This window comes from Melanotaenia boesemani, chromosome 2 (genome assembly GCF_017639745.1).
Source record: "Melanotaenia boesemani isolate fMelBoe1 chromosome 2, fMelBoe1.pri, whole genome shotgun sequence".
NCBI lineage: Eukaryota > Metazoa > Chordata > Actinopteri > Atheriniformes > Melanotaeniidae > Melanotaenia > Melanotaenia boesemani.
In genome coordinates, this window is record NC_055683.1 from 22,822,630 (window position 1) to 22,844,337 (window position 21,708).

General features: G+C 38.4%; 1 protein-coding gene across 2 annotated transcripts in view; it reads right to left on the reverse strand.

Moving 5' to 3' along the window:
- Positions 1-11,990, reverse strand: part of LOC121653340 (cytoplasmic phosphatidylinositol transfer protein 1-like) — a 59,555-nt gene extending 47,565 nt beyond the window's left edge. The window contains exon 1 of one of the 2 annotated variants that reach the window (XM_042006753.1): positions 11,397-11,990. In XM_042006753.1, the coding sequence (XP_041862687.1) occupies positions 11,397-11,444 (48 nt within the window). In that variant the 5' untranslated portion in view covers positions 11,445-11,990. The remainder of the gene's footprint in view (positions 1-11,396) is intronic. The other variant, XM_042006762.1, reaches the window with a different exon arrangement.
- Positions 11,991-21,708: the final 9,718 nt, after the last annotated feature.

The window sequence follows — 21,708 nt, forward strand, 5'->3', positions numbered from 1 at the left end:
TCGGTGCTCAGGGAGGGGCTCAGAGTAGAGCCGCTGCTCCTCCACATCGAGAGGACCCAGATGAAGTGGCTCGGGCATCTGGTTAGGATGCCTCCTGGACTCCTCCCTGGTGAGGTGTTCCGGGCACATCCCACCGGAACGAGGCCCCAGGGAAGACCTAGGACACACTGGATGGACTACATCTCTCAGCTGGCCTGGGAACGCCTCGGGATCCCTCCGGATGAGCTGGTGAATGTGGCCGGGGAGAGGGAAGTCTGGGTTTTCCTGCTTTGGTAGCTGCCCCCGTGGCCCGACTGCGGCTAAGTGGCAGAAAATGGATGGATGGATGGATCTAAAGATATTGTTTATTGCATCTGGGACATGTGTGATATTACCTGCTGAATCTTTAACAGCTAATATTGTAGATTTTTCCTTGTTTGCTTTTTATTGATTAGCTGAAAATCTTCCAGATGTATTACTGTGTTCAAACGTCTCCAAGCGTAATCTTTGCACCAGAAATTCTGTTCTCTTGTTGATTATTTCATTTAATTTTAGTCTAGCCTTCCTTATTTGGTTCATCATTGATTCATTTGGTGAAGAAATATAGGAGTTCTCTAATGATTTAATTCTTAGTTTTAATTCTTATATTTTTTAGTTTTCTTTCCTTTTTAATGTGATAAAAAAGATCATCATTTTGCCTCGCATTACTGCCTTCCCTGTTTCTCACAGAACACTTGCTGAGACTCCTCGTTTGTCATTGTTTTCTAAGTATATAGTCCATTCTTTTGTGAAATAGCTAATAAAGGCAGGATCTTTAAGCAACACTGAATTAAATCTCAAGTTTTTAGCCGGTGGTGTGATTCTTGTGTTCCTCAAAGTGAGGGAAACTGGTGCATGGTTGTTGATAGTGATGGGATGAATCTGGGTCTCTGAAATCTCACTCACCAAAGTGCTGCTAATCAGAAAATAATCTAACCTAATCTAATAATCTAAGTATGAATGGTGAAAAGTAAAAGGGCTTCTTTTTGTTTAGTGACAGCAGGTGAAGTAAAATCTTGTTTAAGCACAAAAATGCAGCAGATATCAAAGTATCCAGTCAATATCATTATTAATACTATTCACACATTTATACTATTGTAAAAAGCCAAACATTGACTACTACTGAGAAATTTTATAAAAAATACAAAAAACAGATAAATGATAATTTATTTATGTTTATGTTGTGTCTTTCAAAAGTCATGCATAGAGTGAATCTGCATGAAAAATGATAGACTTTTGCTTATCTGGATGCAAGAAATAAATCTTTGAAACAGCAGGGGTGCAACAGCACAGAGATTTGGCAAAGAAACACAGAAAAAGTGTTTAAAAAGGCTCTGCTCTTGCTGCAGGGACACAATGACATCTGGAAAGACATATCTGTCTTCTAGTTTATTGTGTAAACACTGCACTTCTGTGTAATGCTGTACCCAAAGCAACATGTTTTCATGCATACTTTTCCCTGTGGTGTTTTATTACATGAGTTAATATTACTTTAAATGTCAGGTCGATATTTGGAGTCAGTTTTTGATTCAGAAAGGATATATTTTTAAGTAGTTTTCCAGTGGTATCATCTGCGTTTACATAATTTCTTGCACTGTTTTTAATGTACAAAAAACTAAGTAACACATGGACACATACAAAATACATACATACATACAAAATCATAGACACACAAATGGCAACACACACACACTCAGACCATCTGGTGTTTTGGATTTGAAGTTTGCAGTTCCACTGCAAATGCTGAACTTTCTAGCGACACTGTCACTGCCCCACTTCCAACATCTGCTCAACAGATTTTCAGGACTTTCAAAACACATTAAGAATAAGTAAAACTGTATAAATATTTTTATTATAAAAACACTGAGATGAGAAATAAGGCTTTTATCTATGTGCCCCTTCGTTTGCTTCGTTTTAGACCAGTTTGCTGTGTCTGCACACATGCAAAAAGCCACTTCGTCATCAAAGAGATTTCTAATCAACTGTGAACTGCTGATGTTACTATGACAACTGGGGGCACTTGTACCTGTTATTGTGGTATGCACATTGTGAAGCCATGCACGTGTCCACATATGCAGATGAGCCAAGACATATTTCTATGTATATGCGTGTGTCACGGTCAATACATCAAACAGCTGGTATGCAGCACCCATTTTGCAGGTCTAATAGTTTACCAAGAAAAAGGCTGCTTGACTTTGAAGCAGCTCTTTGATGTTCTGTGGTTCAGATATGATATCTTTAAAGCCTCTTGTGGGAAGGTTACTGGGACAAACAGAGAAAGCTTTAACGTTGGAAATTTAATTGCATTGTGGTAATTACCAGGTTGGAGAAGCTGATTAGGTTTGTGCCAACGGGGTGCTGAGTGGGTGTCTCCTAGTTACCCTTTAAAAGCTTTTAAAAGGATCAAACGATAATTATGCAGCTCATTGACTGAATTGGTCAAATCACTTGCTTTGATTTGCAAAAAGAAATTAATTAATGGCACGTTAAATTCTTGTTCACTTCTAGAGAATAAGTGCTGCCATGATTAGTATCTGCATCAGCGTGATGCCACAGTAATGTTATTGTCCAATTAAAAAGAAAATAAAAATGTAAATTGTGTTATTTTCTGGAGAACTAACACAGATTTGATTGCCTAAGATGTAGACAACAACTAGAATGGTAATCTACATATTGCATATTTTCTTGTAAGACTCAGTTGTTTCGCTTCAGACAAGGCGACATCTATAAAGATATTCTTTCTGTACAGCATATACATGTGTATGCGGTGTTACCACAAACTGTATGAAGTACGCAGAAATATCAAATGGAAATTCGCTTTGTATTAGTTGCTTGCTTGGAATTATCTAAAAACCGAGTTGTATGTTTACTTTACTGTAGCTTTATTTAAAAAGTCTGCACTCTCCAGTTCTGAAAAAAAAAGAAAAAAAAGCTTTCTAAATATTTCCCAAAGACTGCGACTCAAAGTGCTTCACAAAACAGGAAGTTTGTATTTGTAAAAGGATGAAAGAAGACAACTTTTCACCTAAATATGAAAGCACCTTTAAAGCTGGCACAGTACTCTATTGTATGATCGCACACTACTGACACTGAAATAAAGTGGAAAAACTTAGTTTAAAGATTTCATGTATTTATTAGTAAGATTGCAGACAGTGTGGAAATGCATATCTGAAAGTCTGTCTTTGAATTTATATGTATATTTATTTTCATTTAATTTATGAACTAAAGCTGGAATTGTCATTGTTTTCCTATTTGTTCGCATTCATGTTACATACATTATATAAAGTTTAAATATGTTTCTCAGCAGTAACAGGTTTTGCAAAAGATCACAAGAGAAAACTGTTTTGAAAGAAAGTTTTTCGAATGCAAATAGCAAGAAATGCAATTTCTAATGCTCAACAAGAAGCGGGTTTGTAACAGTTCTATGCTGAGAAATGAAAATGTATGTATTAGTTTTTCTTGCAGTTTAATTTTAACAACGAATAATTGTGTTCATTTAATATTAAAAATGACTCAACATATCACCACATTATCATATAGAAGGTCTGATCATGCACACAATCCATCACAAGAGAACACAAATGGTTCTGATGCATGTTGAGTTCATTTTGGTTTGGCATGGCCAGCTGCTCCCTTCACGTGCTGCATCTCTCCTTACACCTGCTTCATAACTCTACGGATACATTCACAGTGTGTCAACACAGCTTCTATTCTCAGCAGCCTTTGTTTGTCCTTGTTTAGACAGAATGTTGACAGAGGTTTGAGTGGACAGGAAGAGTGGCAGAAATGGACATGCGACTCAGAGTTTCCTTTTCCAGTAAGGTGAATGAACACTGTTAGATTTCTACTTGTTGCTCTGATATCCATCATAACTCTGATCACAAAACAAAAATATCTAAAATACTAAACTTTTAAGACAATTCATCAGACAAACAGAAGAGAAAATAACCTTTTAGAAGAAACAATGACATTTCTGAAACATTTCTTAATACACTGATATTTGCCCATTTAAAAGTCTCAGTGCTCTGGGGGCTGAGTAGTTAGCAAGGTTTAACAAGCTTTTATTATCTGCACAGAATCAAATGAACATGGGAAGGTTATCCACTTTCACAAAAGTCATTTTTTTGTAATTTAATGTATAGTGCGGTGCTTATGTGGGTTCAAGCAGAGCGAGGAAAGATGATGTGGCTTCAAAGGTCTTCACTTCATCTCTGTTCAGCAGCATTCTGCAGGTATGTCACTCCACTGCTTCAAAACAAATACTAATTCAGTTTAGTTGCTATTTTACTGAATTCAATCTGTATAGCCAATTTCTTTGGATATGTTGGCATAGTGAGTGTTAAGTGTGACGTGTCCGTATGTGTATGTGTTTGTGTGTGGAGGGGTGCATTAGAAAAACATGATACCATTTTCTCTAAGCCCAGGGGACCTGTGTTTGAAGCTCCAAATTCTGATGTGAGGAGTTTCAAACACATAGCTGGAGGCAGTAGCAGTATGGCACAACTGTTACAGATGTCGAGCGTTGGAACGAGAAGAGACAGAAGCAGAAAGCCATCATTTTAGATTAAGTTTCATTTTCAAATAATTGAATCATACATGAACCGATACTGCACAAGAAACTCTTTTATTGACTGCAAAAGCAGCACTTTCCTCTGCCTTTCACATCACTATCAGATTTAAGAAAACACTGTCAGACTGCTGTTTTGAGTTTGTTTTTTTTTGAGTGTGTATTTCAATAAGTTCTCTCATTTTTGTTTGACATTTTTGAGAAAATTTGCATTAAATATTAAAACATCCAAGTTTATTTTGGTTTTCATTCAGACCTTGGTGTATTTCTGTGACTTGGTGAAAGGGACTAATTGAGGCTAAAGAACATTATTGTACTGCATTTATCATAAAGGTCTAAATATTAAGTTTTCCGGCTTTTTATCCTAACTAGTTGGCTAGTAGCTGTTCCACTGGGTTGTTCTGATGCCCAGTGAAGGGATACAATGGGTTGTTTAGATTCACATTCAAGCTTCCCATTACCAGGAAATCAGGCATCACATCCTGATTGGTCAGTTCAGTAACTGACTTGGCAAGAAAATAACCAATATCTACTTCTGACTTCTGAGTGAACCTGGTCATTTTGTCCCTTTACCAGAACCATATAGTTCTACCACAATGACCTAGTTTTTTTTTTTTTTTTTTTTTTTTAACATTTTTTTAGTTTTCTTTTTTTTTTATTTTTATTTTTCACTTGTTGGTAATTATTCTGTCCAACAGAAATGAGATTTTTTCTTAGACTTGTCTTATCCTTCTCGTAAACCCACAGGATTAATGTTGCTTAAAGACACATCTAAAGATGTCAATGCTTTTAAGGTAGAAATCAAAAATTCTGTTTTCACCAGTGATTGTATTTCACTATTTTCCAGTATAAGCTAAAATATCCAGCCATTAATTCACAAATCACAAAAAAATGGATCAACAGAAAAAGAAAAGCTGCAATAAACATTCCTTATTTGAACAAAATCTCAAAAAGTTCTAAATGTTTGTTTCTGTATGCTTTGTGCAACAAATTTCTTACTTTCTGTTGACTGCATGTCTTCAGTTGAATAAACATTCAATCAATAATATTTAGGCATAACTAATTCACATGTTGAGACAATTTCTCTGTGCCATGGTGACACGGGAAGGACTTGTTCTATTTCTCACCTGTCCATTAGTCACCTATGTACTCACAACCTCCAGACACCTGACCAACAGCTCCAGCACAACTACTCTTAATTTAGCTCTCTGCTCTTGGCTATAAAAAGAAAAGTGTTGACCCTCCATGTTTATCAGATCATTAGTGTTGCTACGGGGCAGAGCCATTTCCGCCTGCTTGTTCTTTCCAGCTTGTAACTCTTCCTCTGTTTCTTACGATGCTACCTTGATGGCTCTATACCTGCCAGTTTTAAGACATTTCTACAATAACCATCAAGGATTAGGGCAGATTTGATCTCATGTGGATTTCAAATGCAAAAACTTTCTGTTCCATCCTGAAGAATAAGAATATTTGTGCTTAGCTTTTATATCATGACAGCATGGACGATGAGACAAAGCAGCTTATCAGAACATTAAGTATTTGCAATCTTAATGTTTGTTACAGGTAAAAAGGTTTCTTTACATTTGTGGAACTTTTCATTTGTGAAAGAAATATATTAATTCAGTTTTGCACATGTAAATAATCCAACATGATCAGAAAATAATTCTGTTTTGGCAGTGCTCTGTAGATGTGTTGTTTTTGCATGACCTTGAAATCTGAAGATCTATAAAGATGTGCAGACACAAAGAGAACTAAAAACATAAACAGACAGATACCTGAGTTGATTCAACCTATGAATACATCAAGGACATCACTCAGGAGCCCTTATGTATGGTATCAAAATTACAATTGATAGGAACCCAAAGACAGAACTAGGTGCCTTAATTAACTCTAACTCCCAGCTGTGTCCCAAATAATTATTATTACCATCTATAATGGAATTTTTCTCAATGCACTGATGTATATTTTGCAGAGGAAAGGGGACACCAGCTAGAGTCTGGAAATGTTTTCAGCAGGAAAAGCACAGACATTCTGATTTAATAGAAAGGCTTTAATCTAAGAAAACGTCTTGGAGCAAAATCTCAAAAATATACAACCATCATTAATTATCCTTTTACTGAGGACTCAGCCAGTCTGCCAGACTGCCTCATGCAAAACCAGAAAAACAGGACAAATTAGAGCAAGAAAGATTTAAAATACCATCTTTTTTCTAAGCTAAAAACAAAAATATTGTAAGCGCTTTGTTTGTTCAACCTTCAACCTCGTACAGTCCAAAATTTTGCAGTCATACACAAAGCAAAACAATTATTGGATCATGCCGCACTTTACACACTTTACTGTTCACTAGTTTAGCCACATTTACATTACTGTGCTGAGATTTGGGGAAAAACGAATAAAACTTCATTACATTCACTTATTATCCTGTAGTAAAGGGCAATAAGGGCTATTCACAAGGTAGAACACACAGATCCAGGTTTTATAGTCAAAACTACTGAAATTCACTGATACTGTATCTTACCAAACTGTAATCATCATGTTGTAACGAATTCACCTGACAAATAAAGACTGGAACTTTTGTTTAATCTCCTGACTGAATTAAACCTTTGATGGACTTCTTTACAGACAGCTCAGTTCCTTCTCCCTCCCAGTAAGGAGTGGGAGTTCTGTTAAGACATCATGCAGGAACTTTTTTTTGACTTGGTTCTATTTCCACAGGTCACAGGTCAACCCTGACTTGGGAAGGAGTGGACTTTAAGTTATATCTGTGTGGTGGTGCCCGAGGTATAATCACTATTAACATTAATAATTCATAATTTTAGGTAATTATTAAAATTCATATTCATATTAAACATTTTTTATGTTTAATGATGCTAAATCACTACAATGTATAAGGCAAAAAACAGACAATTATTGGAAAATACTCAAAATTTATACAGCAATCGGGAGGGATGTTATCAATTAAGAAGGGAACATAAATTCAAAATTGTAACGATACAAACAACTTTTAAAAGTTATTATTTTTTTCATTACTCGTTAATTGAGATGACATGGAGATGACAGACCGGAAGTCTATGTGTATGCAGCATATGCATATATATGTATATACGTTACTTTAATTTTTACAAAGGGGTGGGAGCCAAGAAGCTATGCTTCTTCTCACTCTTGTTCTCACTTGAATATGTCAACTATTTTCTCTTTTGTATGTATTTATTATGCTTCTATAAATTCCTTCTATATTGTGCTGTGCAAAGAACGTGTTTGTAGTAAATGGGAAGCCTAGTATTATCTGCATATTTGGAATAAACAATATATAAGCATGAATGAGCTCTGTACAAGCCACCAACCTCTCATTTAATGGCAAAAAATTAAATAATTCTGTTGTTATTACATTTATTGTAAAAATAGCTTAAAGCAGAGGGTTTAAAAGTGCTCATTTTGTGAGTGTTTGTGGCCTTATTTTATTTTTTTTAATAAGGTCATGTGGTTAACTTGAGACTCTTTGTGGTGGTTTTGAGTCTTTATGGTTCATTTGCATTTATTGGTGGTTGTTTGGACTGCCTGAGCTTGTTTTGTGTGCATTTGGGAAATTCCCCCAAAACTGATGTGTCTGTGAGCTGTCTTTATTGTCATTCAGTATTATTCACGATTACAGTGAACAAAACAAAATTCCATTTCAGTGGCTTCAGAAAAAAAGGAAAATAAAGAATATACTATAAAAAAAAATATGTATCACCAAAAAGAAATTCATTCATTCATTCATTCATTCTCTGTTCTTTTGGGATGGGCTCCAGCTTACCCACCACCCGTAATGAACCAAAAAGAAACAAGTTATAAAATAGTGGTATTTACATAGTAACAAAGTATTTACATAACAATAAAATTCTCATGTAATTTTCTATGTCGTGTCACAGCTAACATATTTCCTCTCATCCATTTACTGAGCCACACTTAAAGTTATTTGGATTATTTACAAATGATTGACAACAAGCTATTGTTTATAATTTGCCTTTATACAGAGTGTAAACAAATTCCCTGACCAACAATTAGACAAATTCCCCACACACATACTCTGTCACCGGCCCCTGATGTCTGGCAGATTGTCTGATTGTGCATGCTACCTACCATCTGGTGTGTGTGTACCCGGTCACTTTCTGGCTGAGTGACAAGCTCCTCGGGGAGCAAGGTTGAAACGGGCTTCTCATTAGTCAGAGCACCGAATCTTCACTCTTTAGACGTAAACAAGATCTTGGGTCTGAGCTTTGAGGTGATGTGGATCAGCTCAGTACACAGGGACACAAACAAGCCAGTGCTAACCTCTAAATTCTTACACTGTCTTGTCATCTTCATCTAAACATGTGTGTGTTTGTCATCCTGCAGACATGGAGAGATGTTTAGTGTTTTGAGCACAAACACAGTCATATTGCAAACTGGTAGAAGACATTACACACTCTGCTCTTTAAATAGAGACATAGAGGAAACATGTCATTGGAACATTTAAGCATGAAACATTGTTTAAGCAATATCTGACTTCCTACTTTGCTCATATGCTCTGTGCCGCTTCACAGAGGATCAGGGAATATTTGGTGTGTGTTCTGAGCGGAGAAGAGAAACATCTGCAACAATTTTAACATTACAAACACAATCTTTAGCAGTGCTAAAGACTGAGCTGCAGCAGCTGAAACTGCAGCTGGAAAAGCCACAATAACCTATAAAACAAACAAACAAAAACAAACAAACAACAACAATAACAACAAATAAACATTTAACAAATTCAATCTGCTACTAATAGTAATGGATAGAAACATTACATCTATGCAACATTAAGGCTGCTAACATTTTCTGTTTAACTCAGGTCTGGATGGTCTGGTAACAATGTAAAATCATGCGCTATCCTAACATGCACTGAGAAGCTGAAATCACTCTTTGGTCTTTTTGGTCCATTTTTAAGCAGAAATTTAGCTTCACCGCTTCCATAAGATGAATCTCTTATGAAGAAGTTTGCTGGTGTTTTTGCTATTAAATTTCTTGTCATGTCTTTTGTATTTGTCCGAAATGCCGTTTGTACGATACCACTGCAAAGTCATTTGAGGATATTCTTATTTGTGTCTTGAGATGAGGTGGTAAATGAGGCAAACAATAGAAACAGTCTGATTTCATCATGTTTTCAAGGTGGGAATTGAAGACATGTTTTGTCATGCATCAAAATTCCACATGAGCATCTAACAGTGCATTATGAAATTTGCATCACTACAGATGATTCCACCACATAATAACGACTACCTCTAAATACCATTTGTTCATTCTGCACCAAATTTCGGCTGGAAAATACATTAACTTCCTTTTCATTTTTTTAATTTGAATTTAAAAATATAAAAAGAAGGGAAGACAGAATTAGAAAGGCGAATATAAGCTATAAGTTGTTGTATGTCTGTTTCTTGTTGTGTTCAAAACATCCAAACTGTGAGAATAAGAACATACATGTGTGTCTGATGACACCATAAATTATGTATTTTTCTGCTTACAGATGCACATTTGTAAGACGCAAACATAAATTGTTTACTAATGTTCATTTGCTGAGTCATTGGAAGATCAATAGATTAGGTTGGACAGCATTATTGTCATTACAACAACAGATGGAATAGCCTTTGGCTGGCTATGGAAGACAGCTGCATGTTTCATCACCAACAGAGCGAAGCAAAGCACAGAAACCAATCAGCCTCAGGACAAGATGTGATAAAGCTGCATAGTAGAAATACTTAAAGGTCCAAAGATCAATAGATTTCAAAGGGACACTGTTAAATCCAGCTCTCTTATTGAAAGCACAATAAAAATAACTTAAATTTAATCTTCATTCAGTCCAAGAACACAACAGTATGTCTTTGCTTGATGGAAGCAAAGGACTGAGAGGTGTACAGTCTCCCAACCAGTAAAAACTGTCTCATCATAAACTACACAAACCTTTACAGCACCGTTCAACTTAATAAAACTGCTCAGCTGGAACATCTGTAGTGTTGGCCAAGGTAGCACTGGAGTGAATAATCTTAAGACTTTCTTTCTTTGAAGCAAAGTCCCAGATGCAGTTATCTTTCACCACATTTTTCACCTCTGCTGCTGTTAAAATGTCCATGATGATCCTAAAATCTGAATACGTTTCTTAAAGATGTTTAATTTATTTTTCAAGAAGCTTCTTTAACTTTAACTGACTCGGGGTACTAGGTGTTTGACTGCTTCAGGGGCTTTCGGCACTCTGAAACTATCAAAAGTCAAATGTATGTCTCTGATCAACTCAGTCGAGATATGGGTCATTAGAATCACATGAGTCAAGGTGCAACTGTGGTTAAAACAGCCTGGGGATGATGTCAGTGCTGAATGCCTGAAAATGTGTAGACACATTGTTGTCTGTGGTGTAAAGAAATTAGAATAAAGGAATTGAGAACAGAGGACTTTGTGTCTTATTCTTTCGTAACTCAGTACAATCCAAATGTTCTAGATAAAGAAGATAAAAGTCCTTCACTACCAACAAGCACATAACTCCCTCTGCTGCTTCTGTTACCGCTTAAATGCTTCTACTTCTGTGTGTTGCACAAACAAGCAGCAAAACGAGACAACAACAGCTCCACCCGGCGGTGGCTGCAGGACTACAGCTCTGCTGTAGTTGCCTTGGTGCAAAATACAGTGCAGGCACATCACTGCCAACTCTATAACAATCAGTTCAGCAAAAAAGAAAGAAAAAAAGATTTAGTATGAAAGAGTAGACAACAAACGGCAGAGCTGAACATGTAACAATGAAAACTGAGAAAACTTCACCTACCTCCTCCACTGTGAGGGGCATGCAGATGCGGTACTCCTTCATCAACATTGTCCTCGCACAAAGCTGATGCCACAAGGAGGAAGCTGTAGATTGTCGAAGTTCAGTGTTGGAAGTGATCCACAAAATCACCAAATTCCTTCTTTACTTCTGCATCACAACACCTCCAGCAATCGTTCCGCAGTGTCCAAGCTTCTCTGCGCACACCCGCTCCTTAAGTACAAGAGGTTCTTCCAAATCATGAAATAACCCCACCGCGAGTAGTAGTTACCAGTTCTCCAAACTATTCCTCAGGCATCTATTTTATTCTTGGATAACTCAGAAGCGAAAAAAACAAAACACACGGCAAAAACTCCTAAACAAGTCCTCTACAACACCACGAGCAGCTTCAAGCGACGTATTGTTGCCGCATGAGTTCAAGAGCAGAGCTGAGTTTTTTTTCCCACAGATATATGTTCCTCATTGATCAGTTTTCAGTTAATCATATCCACCAGCACGTCCCCTCGTCTTTTTTAGTTTTCTTTTAACAGATCCTTCCAGAGATGCGCGGCGGTGCGCAGCAGCTGCGTCAAGTGAGCTGGAGCGGAGCTATACAGGAAATGAGAGGACGGAGCCCTCACTGTAAAAGCATCCTTGCAGCAACCGAGGAAACAGACAATCTATATAGCAGAGGACTGCTTTGGAGCAGATTGAGTGAGTTGATCTTACTCTAGCATTTGGCTTTATTGCTGTAGACAAGACGTTTTCTTTTCTCATGGTCAGAAGTCATGCGTATTTTCTTAATTATTTAACACATTTGCTCAGAATAAACAGCTGAGTTTCAGGGATTCAGGTCACGAATTTATAGAGACTAACACATGTGAGAACAACATCTCACAGGACTTATATAGCACTTATAGCAATGTCTCCAGGCTCTTCCCTCATGTTTCTTTCTTGATCCCGAGGTTCCGACCGTGCACTGTCATCAGTGGTTCTGATCATGGACTGAACGCAGCTCTGGAACTGGCCTTGGTCCTTAATTGGAGCTGACCATGGTTCTGAAATTTTGTCAAGACTCAAAGAATTCCACACATGCAGTCAGATAAACGGTTTGTTTGTTTGTTTATTTATTTATTTATTTATTTATCAAAACTCATTTTCTCTTTAATAATCTGGCTAATTAAATAAACAGTTTGTATTTTAGCCAACTGTTTTTTTTCCTCAAAAATTGTTTATTACTATTTTTGGTAATCATTTAAAAAATTTCATAAATATATTGTCTTCAGTAAATAGGTTAATAATAAAAAGTGATAATATTTATTTCTGATGCAGAAACTGAATGAAACTACTTCGTAGTCGTATTATCCGACTTGTGTACAAGTGGGTTGTATTCCATGTCTCTATTGTTGAGGCAGCCAACCAGAGCTGAAGCTGTGTGCCTGTCAGGGCAGAAATCATCAAACTCATTGGTGTTCACCGGCAGTGCGAGATGCCGTCAAGCTGAATGAAGAGTCTTACCAGGTCTTTTTGGCCTGTGGGACTCTGAAGGCAGCTGATGGGTATCGGCAGGCTAAGCAGGACGCGGCTTCAGCTTGGAGATGCCATGGAGAATGACTTCTGGATGGTTTTGAGGAGGTTCTGGTCCACTATCTGAAGGCTCAGGAGGGTGAAGCAGTGCTCCATCAATAGTGTGTACAGTGGGGATGGAGGGCTGCTGACATTGACTCGAGATGTTGTGGGCTGGTGGAAGGAATAATAAAAAGACTTCCTCAATCCTATCTTCTGATAAGCAAGCAGAATTGGAAGACCCAAGAGTGGCCTTTCCCATTTCTACCCTTAGACACAGGCTGAGAAGCTTTGTCATGTGGAAGGAGTTCAGAGTAAAGTCACTGCTCCTCTGCACCATGAGGAGCCAGATGAGGTGGCTCAGGCAATTGGTTAAGATGGCCCCTGAATGCCTTCCTAGTGAGATACTCCAGGCATGTCCCACCAGGAGGAGGCCCCGGGGAAGATCCAGGACACACTGGATGGAAAACATCTCTTGGCTGGTCTGGGACACCTAAGGATCCCCCCAGATGAGCTGGCAAATGTGGCTGGGAAGAGGGAAGTCTGGGATTCCTTGCTTAGATAGCTGCTCCCATAACCAGACCCTGGATAAGAGGCAAGCAAATGGATGGATGGATGGATGCTTTCTTACAGGCTATCTTTCTTTATTGTCTTTGTCTTCTTTAAAATGTAAATCACAAATTATATTTCTGTTTACAATGAAAACGTGGATCATTTTGGCTCAAGGTTGATTTAATATGTCTTTGCTTTAGTTTAATAGAAAATTTAGATGCCATAACAAATAAATAAATAAATAAATAAATAAATAAATAAATAAATAAATAAATAAATGACCTGCAGCCCATCACTGCGTGAGCTACACATTCACATAATGTGTTCAGAGAAATATTCAAAGATGCAATCAAACTATATTAATTACTGGACAATATCATAGCATTAAAAAGAAAGAAAGAAAGAAAGAAAGAAAGAAAGAAAGAAAGAAAGAAAGAAAGAAAGAAAGAAAACAACCCAAAAACAAACAAAAAATAAGACATAAGGCGTTTAAGAGAAGGGATGCACTACATCTTTTTCCAGGTAGATGTCACTAGAGGTCTTTAACGTGAGATTACTTTATAAAGAAGACAGTAGTCTGTGTTTAATTTGTTTGAAAACAATGTTTTCACTGGACATTAAGTATTCACGAATACTGCTGTGCTTACATATGGTGAATTTTCATTAGATACACAGTGGCAGAGCTGTGAGAGTCTATATCCTCTGGGAAAAACTTACAAGATGATGAATTTTTAATATCTAATGGTTGGAGGATAGAATTTCTATGATTTACATGTAAGAAGATGGAGTATACATAAATAGAGACTTACAAATTGATAGCCTTCAAAAAGAAACAACTCTTTTCCATTTTATCTTTTCTTTACCATGTATATCTTCTTTAAATTACTTTTCTTGCTGTTTGGTACAATAAAACACAAATTCCAATCCCAAACATAGATATTCAGATATAAATAGTTTGTGTGTTTAAAAGATATGACAATAAATGTTGCATTAAATGCAATATTAAAACATATTTTGTCATTAGATGAAGAATCATTACAATATAGAATAAAATTGGTAAAATATGTTTTAGAAATATTAGTATTGTGAGCTGGCAGTGGACAGTATTTATAAATAAGTTCATAGCTATTTATCGGTCTTTCATGCTTTACAGTAAGACATTTTCACTTTTTAACTCACTTTAAAATATAGCCAAAAACTGAAATATAAAAAAATCTGCCACTCACTGGATCTGCTGCAAGCTAATGTCTAACCTCAAGAGGGTGCAACACACTTACATGTAGTGTGTGTTTCAAATACATCTCTTATACCATTGGTGTCAGACAGGAGGCATTCACAACCACACAGCCTCATGTAAACATGTGGAGAGAACATAAATGTGCCAGGCTGCACACTGCAGCTTTAACTTATAGTAAAGGCACAAATAAAGGGGAAAACATGTCATGCTTCAACACACACTTAGGATGATACAAAGAAAGATAAATGCTTGCTTTTTACATTAAACTGGCTAAAAGTTCTAGAAAATGTAGTCAGTATGAAGTCAAAACTTTAATTTTTTTTATTGACCAATAGATTTATTCAGTAATGTTTCTTTAGGACTGAAATTCTTTCAGTACTGGCACCTGAAAACCTACACTTTTTATTTACAACATAATCACATATAAAGCATCAGAACAAATCACATGGTTATTTGAAGAACAGGGGTGTGTGCGCGTGTGTGTGACCTACATTAATTCTACACTGTTACGTCTCAACAGAAGCAATCTTTACAGTCAAAATTGTACCTGGCAGCAGGTGAAAATAAAGTACAAGAACATATTTCAGAGTGTTAGGTAGCCTCTGAAATACTGTATTTGTTCAAAACATCTATTGAGCTGTAGCTTCATATGTTGGTGGTGCTGGTGACCTGAATGCCCTTTGAACTAAGTGTGAAAACTCTGCAGGGTCATTATAAAAAGGCCAAGCCATGATTACCAAAAATCTATGTCTTTCTCTTTCAATTTAAATTAGCTTTCTCTTTCTCTATGTTGCGCTACAACAATTAGTTTTAATGAATACCATGTTCTTTTTAATTTAATTTCATGTTCAGTACTTGTATAGTTGCATTTCTTAAGTTGCATTGCTGCTGCCCGATTTATTGCTTTTTTGGGACAGTGACAGTGGTGATATGATAACATTAACAACAAGTGTTATTTATTTTACAGAGTGACTGAAGGCTCCCATGATGCTGAGGCGGACAGGGGGCACAGTCAGATTCATGGAGGAGGAGGATCTAAGGGAGCGGGATGGGGTGGTGATGTGGATGGTATTGAGCAAATATGGAGGAGTGAGGTTATGAATGGTGTTGAATGTATAGAGGAACAGTTTGAACTGGTTATGGTGCAATACTGGTAGCCAGTGGAGTTACTGTAGGATTGGTGTGATGTAGTGATATGAAGGGGATTTAGTGATGATCTGAGCAACTGAGTTCTGGACCAGTTGAAGCTTATGAAGGGTCTTTTGAGGAAGGCCAAACAGGTGGGAGTTGCAGTAATCAATGCATGACATGACGAGACTGTTAACAAGGATAGCAGCAGCATGGGGGGTGAGGGAGAGGTGGAGTCGATTGATGTCTCGTAGATGGAAATATGCAGACCGGGTAACATTATTGATGTGAGATTGAAATGACAATGTACTGTCAAGGTTGACACCCAGGCTCTTAACCTGAGGAGAAGGGGAGACTGTGGCGTCGGCAATGGTTACAGAGAAACTGTTTACTTTGGATAACTTAGATTTTGTTCCAACTAGAAGAATTTCTGTTTTATTACTGTTTAGTTTCAGGAAGTTTGAGATGAACCAGATTTTAATTTCAGTCAAATCATGTCAACTGATGTTCATGTTTTGATTTTAGAACTTGGTCAACAAAATGTGGATTGGTGTAGCTTCACAAGACAAGATGGAGATTCGTAGCTGCCTGCCCAAACTCCTGCTCGCTCAGCACAAATCTGTGCCCTACTTCATTCGTAACAAACTTTGCAAAGTCATTGTGGACATTGGTCGCCAGGACAGGCCGATGAAGGAGGAGGGTGGGAGAGTGGAGGGGCTTGGATGAGAGGTAGAGCTGGGTGTCATCCGCAAAACAGTGAAAATTAATTTCAAATTTGCAGAATATATGGCCAAGAGGAAAGCGGTGTGTGATGAAGAGAAGGGACCCCAGGACAGCGCCCTGGGGAACACCTGTAGTGACTGGGGAGGGGTCAGATCTGAATGATTTTAACTGTATGAACTGAGTGCAGCCAGAGAGATATGAGTTAAACATTCAAGGGGAGTGTGACTTATACCAATGGAGGAGAGTCTACTGAGGAGAATGGGGTGAAAGATTGTATCAAAGACCGCACTCAGATCAAGAAAGACGAGAATGGAGAATAAACTGGAGTTAGCTGTAATGAGGTCATTTGTAATTTTTATGAGGGCTGTTTCTGTGCTGTGATGGGGGCAAAAACCCGACTGGAAGGGCTCATAGAAGTTATTTTGACACAGGTGTGACTGGAGTTGAGTGGCAACTACTCTTTCTAGAATTTTAGAGATGAATGGTAAGTTAGAGATGGGACAGAGGTTATTGAAATTGTTTGGATCTCTACTAGTTTTTTTCTAGAAAAAGGAGTGATGGATGCACTTTTGAATGATGATGGCACAATACCAGAGGTGAGTGACGAGTGAATAATGGTGGTTGTCATGGATCAGCAAACTGGACCACAATAGAGTCAGAACTGAGGATTGGGTGAGGTTTTTTTTTAAATGATGATAGTATATCTAGGTGAGCCGAGTCTGGTCTCGCAGTCTGCCAGCCTGAGAGGGTAGGAGAACCAAGGTGAGATAAAGCGTTATCAGGCGGGAATGTGTAAGATAATGCTCACATACCAGCAGAGGGGATGGAAGCCGGCCGGGAGGTTTTCTGGAACCGAAATGACTGCAATGGGGCTGTGGCAACTGCTGAACCAAAAAACAGTTAGTTGGGTCTGATAGTGACAAGAGCTGAGTTATCCACACTGGATAAATCCTGATAGATAGATCCAGGTAATTTCTCTAGATTATCCAGACGGGAGAGAGACAGGTTCCGAAATCCAAATCCAAATTCTGGGGACAGTCCAAGGGTCAGAGTATCAGCAGAATCAAACGGCAGACAGAGTTACCAGACAGGGGGCAGGCAGAATCAGGATATCCAGGTTGAAAAACAGGTCAAAGATCAGGAACAGGTTTGCAGGAGTTATCAGACAGGGGGGCAGGCAGAATCAGGATATTCAGGTCAAAACACAGGTCAAAGATCAGGAACAGGTTGGCAGGCAGAAGATCAGGGCTGGACGTGTGCAGGGATAAACCGAGACGATCTGGCAGAGAAGAGTTGTCACAGGCTGGTATTTAAAGGGCATAGCGCAGGTGGAGCGCATCAGCAATCAGCTGTGCTGGAGGGAGAATGCCTTCAGGGATGGCTGGGAAATCCCAGTGCCAGCTATGCACCGTGACAGGTGGTTATGAGGAGAAGCAGTGAGAAGAGGCAAAATTTGATCAGGGATGTGGGGAGGGGGTAAAGGTAACAGGTGGTGGGCTTAGATTTGCGGATGAGGTCAGAGTTTTCAGAAACACAGGGAAGTTGAAAGCTAGAGAAGGGCTGGCAGTGGAAGGGAGGTTCAGGAATGGCAGGAGGTGTTAAATTTAAACATAGCTGCTGGTGAATATTGTGAATTTTCTCTGTGAAAAACAGCATTTTGGAGTTACATGTGACAGTTGAGAACAGGTGGGGGGTAGGAAGCTGGGTGGCTAGAGAATCTCATTTAGTAGTGAAAACAGTATTTTGGTGTTTCCTTCATTTGAGACTATCAGGCTGGAGTAGTAGTTTGATTTGTATTGAGAAATCTTGTCCTTGTAATGTAATAAATGAGCTCTGTACATTTCTTTATGAACCATGAGACCAGTTTTCTTATGGAACCGCTCAAGCTGGCGAACTTTTGCTTTCATTGTCCGAAGTTCAGGGGTATACCAGGGGGCAGGTGAGGAGAAGGAAACAGACCGTGTTTTCACTGGGGTAAGGGTATTGAGGATGTTGCTTAAACTATTGTTGTAGTGAGCTACAAAGTCATCCGGGTTGAAAAGATCATCTGGAAGTGGACGATTTTCAATACTGAAGTGGAGAGCATCTACATAAGTGTCCTTTATATTGCAATATGTGATGGTACGTGGTGGCTTGATTGCAGAAAGACTAAGTGTAACATTAAATGAGAGGAAGAAATGTTCGGTTACATGAAGTTCATCAGCTTTGCAATTAGAGTGAATGAGACCAGAGCAGCAGATTGAATCAAGAGTATGACCTTTTGTGTGAGTGGGAATGTCCATGTGTTGACAGAAACCAAAGCTTTCCAAAGAAGATGAAAAGTCTCTGGTAAGAGGCAGATAAGTATTATGCATGTGTAGATTGAAGTCCCCCAGCAATATTATGTTTGTTGATAGGGTGGATAGATGCTTGGCAATCAAAACCCTAGCCAGGGTTTCTATGAAGGCGATGATTTGTGAACCAGAAGGACTTTATTGATTTAGAGTTTTCGTGAGAGAAATTCCTGTGGGACCCACGATGGATGTATCTACGGCGAATTAGAAAGGCAATGTCTGGGTGATGATGGAGCACTGGTGGTGAAGGTTCAGGCAGATGCTAGTGGTGCCAGCAAAGCTCAGTGCCTGTATATCGGAATAAGCCTGCCACTTGATGCTGGCAGAGCAAGAGAAACGTCCAGATAAGAGCAAACCAAATAGAAAGCTTGATTGATGCTTCCCTGTGACCCTGAACTGGACTAAGCAATACAGAAAATGGATGGGTAGTCAAACTGACTACTCCTTCCATCGTTACAACACCAGTCATAGTGCTACTTCAATTCAGGACACTGATGCTCCTGAATTGTTCCTCTGACCTTACAGAGAGAATAAAACCACAGCCTAAATCAGTGGTTTCTAACTTATTGTCCTTCAGGAGCCCCTTCATGCAAATACTAAAACCCATGGACCCCCTGTCCCACCTCATGCTGAAACCATAGTTGGTTTATTTATTTCAAAAGTGAGATTCTCACAGAAAATACTGTATTCTGGCTTAGTCCTGTCCTTCGATAAGGCCTAAGTTAAATGAACAATATATAGCCTTACTTTTTTCTTAAAATAGGGACAATGTGTGGATATTAATCACAATGACTCTGAATGATCAAGGCCTCAAGGACCCCCTGTGCTCTTTCAGGGACCCCCACTGGGGATCCCAGACCCCAGGTTGGGAACCACTGTCCTAAGTGATGATTAATTGATGAAACCACAGCCACACACAAACAACCAACACACAGCAACAGTAAGCACTGAGAAAACAAAGAAAAAGTTTTTAAACGAGAATAACAGACATCACTTTTCACCAGAGATAAACGTTAAAATGGTAAATGGTCCATATTTATTTACTTTACGGTACCTGGAACAATACCCAAACTGCTTTACATCATACATCACATTCACACACACATTCATGCAATGATGGCGGAAGCTGCTATGCAAGACACTCAACCACCACCCATCAGGAGCAATTAGGGGTTCAGTGTCTTGCCTAAGGACACCTCGACATGAACTCGACTTGGCCGAGGATCGAACTGGCAACCCTCAGGTTACAAGACGGCCGCTCCACCTTGCTGAGCCACGCAGCCCCAGAGATAAGGGATTAGAATGTGATAAGAAATGTTCATCATGTCCAGAAAGAGTTATTTTATGCTGGCTGTTAGCATGTAGTGATCTAGCATCATTAAAGAATAAAAAATGTTTAAACAAAATATTATTTTTTTAACAACCAATATAAAATTTTAAATTTATTAATATTAATATTGAAGCGACATCAAGCTTTTCATTTGTTTAATGGAAGCCTGCAAAACCACTAAAATACTAGATGAATTAATAGAATAAATTAATTAAGTCACGCTAGCCAAATCAAATCTAATCAAACCAATTTCAAGAGGCTAATGACTTGAGTTCAAAATTCTAAGAAGTTCTTACATGATTCAAAGGGAAAAATCACAAGCCATGACCAGTTAAAATAAATGTAAATATTTATTATAAACATGCATAATGTCAGAGGGATTTTTACAGAGGTTAAATGGGACAAACATAAATCAAACAACATCAAAAATTTGAAGTGTGAGGTTCAAAACAGAATATTACTGTAAAGTAATGTAGTATGTGGAGAAAACTGAAAACAGAAGTTAATTAACTTGTAGTGTTAATCAAACTAATGTTTAAAAGAGGGCTAGAAAGGATTTCTGAATCCTAAGAAAGCTAAAAAGAGTCTTATCTGTTTAAGCCGGAAGCTTAACTGAAAAGCAAATAATTTCACTAAACCTGTCAGACAAATAACCATTTCTTAGCAGACAAGCAAAGAATGATGAGGCAGGACTCGTCCGGTTCCATTGAATTGAGCCGACCCACTTACGACCGTTGTGGTGACACTCCAGCGCACAGGAGAGAAAGCCTGGATGGGTGGTTTGAATCCTGGCTTGGCTTCCAGGAAGGCCCAAAGATTCGTCACACCTGGTGGTCCACAGGTCTGGGTCTGCAGGTTCTGTCTGCTTATCCGGTCTCATCCTGAGACGTTGCTGGATCTGTGGTGTCAAGAGATAATAAAATAGTAAATATTGTCTGCTGCATTATGGCCTAAATGATCAATGTTCCAGCTTTGATGAGCCAAAAAGAAAAAGGAAAACTTTGTATAACTGGTGCTGAAGCATGAAAAGCCTGAAAAGTTATCAAAATCAGTATAAAAAAGTAATACTAGTTATACTGAGCACTGCTGGTGGGAGAGAGCACTCTTCTCTCCTGCCTCCCTTTCTACCCATTTTCTTACCCCCTATGTCCCCTAGCAGTGTCTGGGGTCACTGAACTACAGATAACGCCAAGATCACTCACTACAGATCACTCCAGCATTCATCATCTTTACTCCCTGCCTTGCAGCACATTGGAGAGATGTGTTTATATGCTTGTATGAAATGGAGAGAAAAGAGCGTATAAGGGAGAGAGATGGGGAAGGAAATGGTCTGAGGTAAAGACAGGGGAAAGGGGAAGAAAGAGTGAAGTGCTGAAATATGTTCAGGAAACTGTTGTGACATTACATAAGAGAACTTGACTGAGGACAGTTGTCTTTTGCCCTCTTCACAGCTGCTTTCCTAATCTA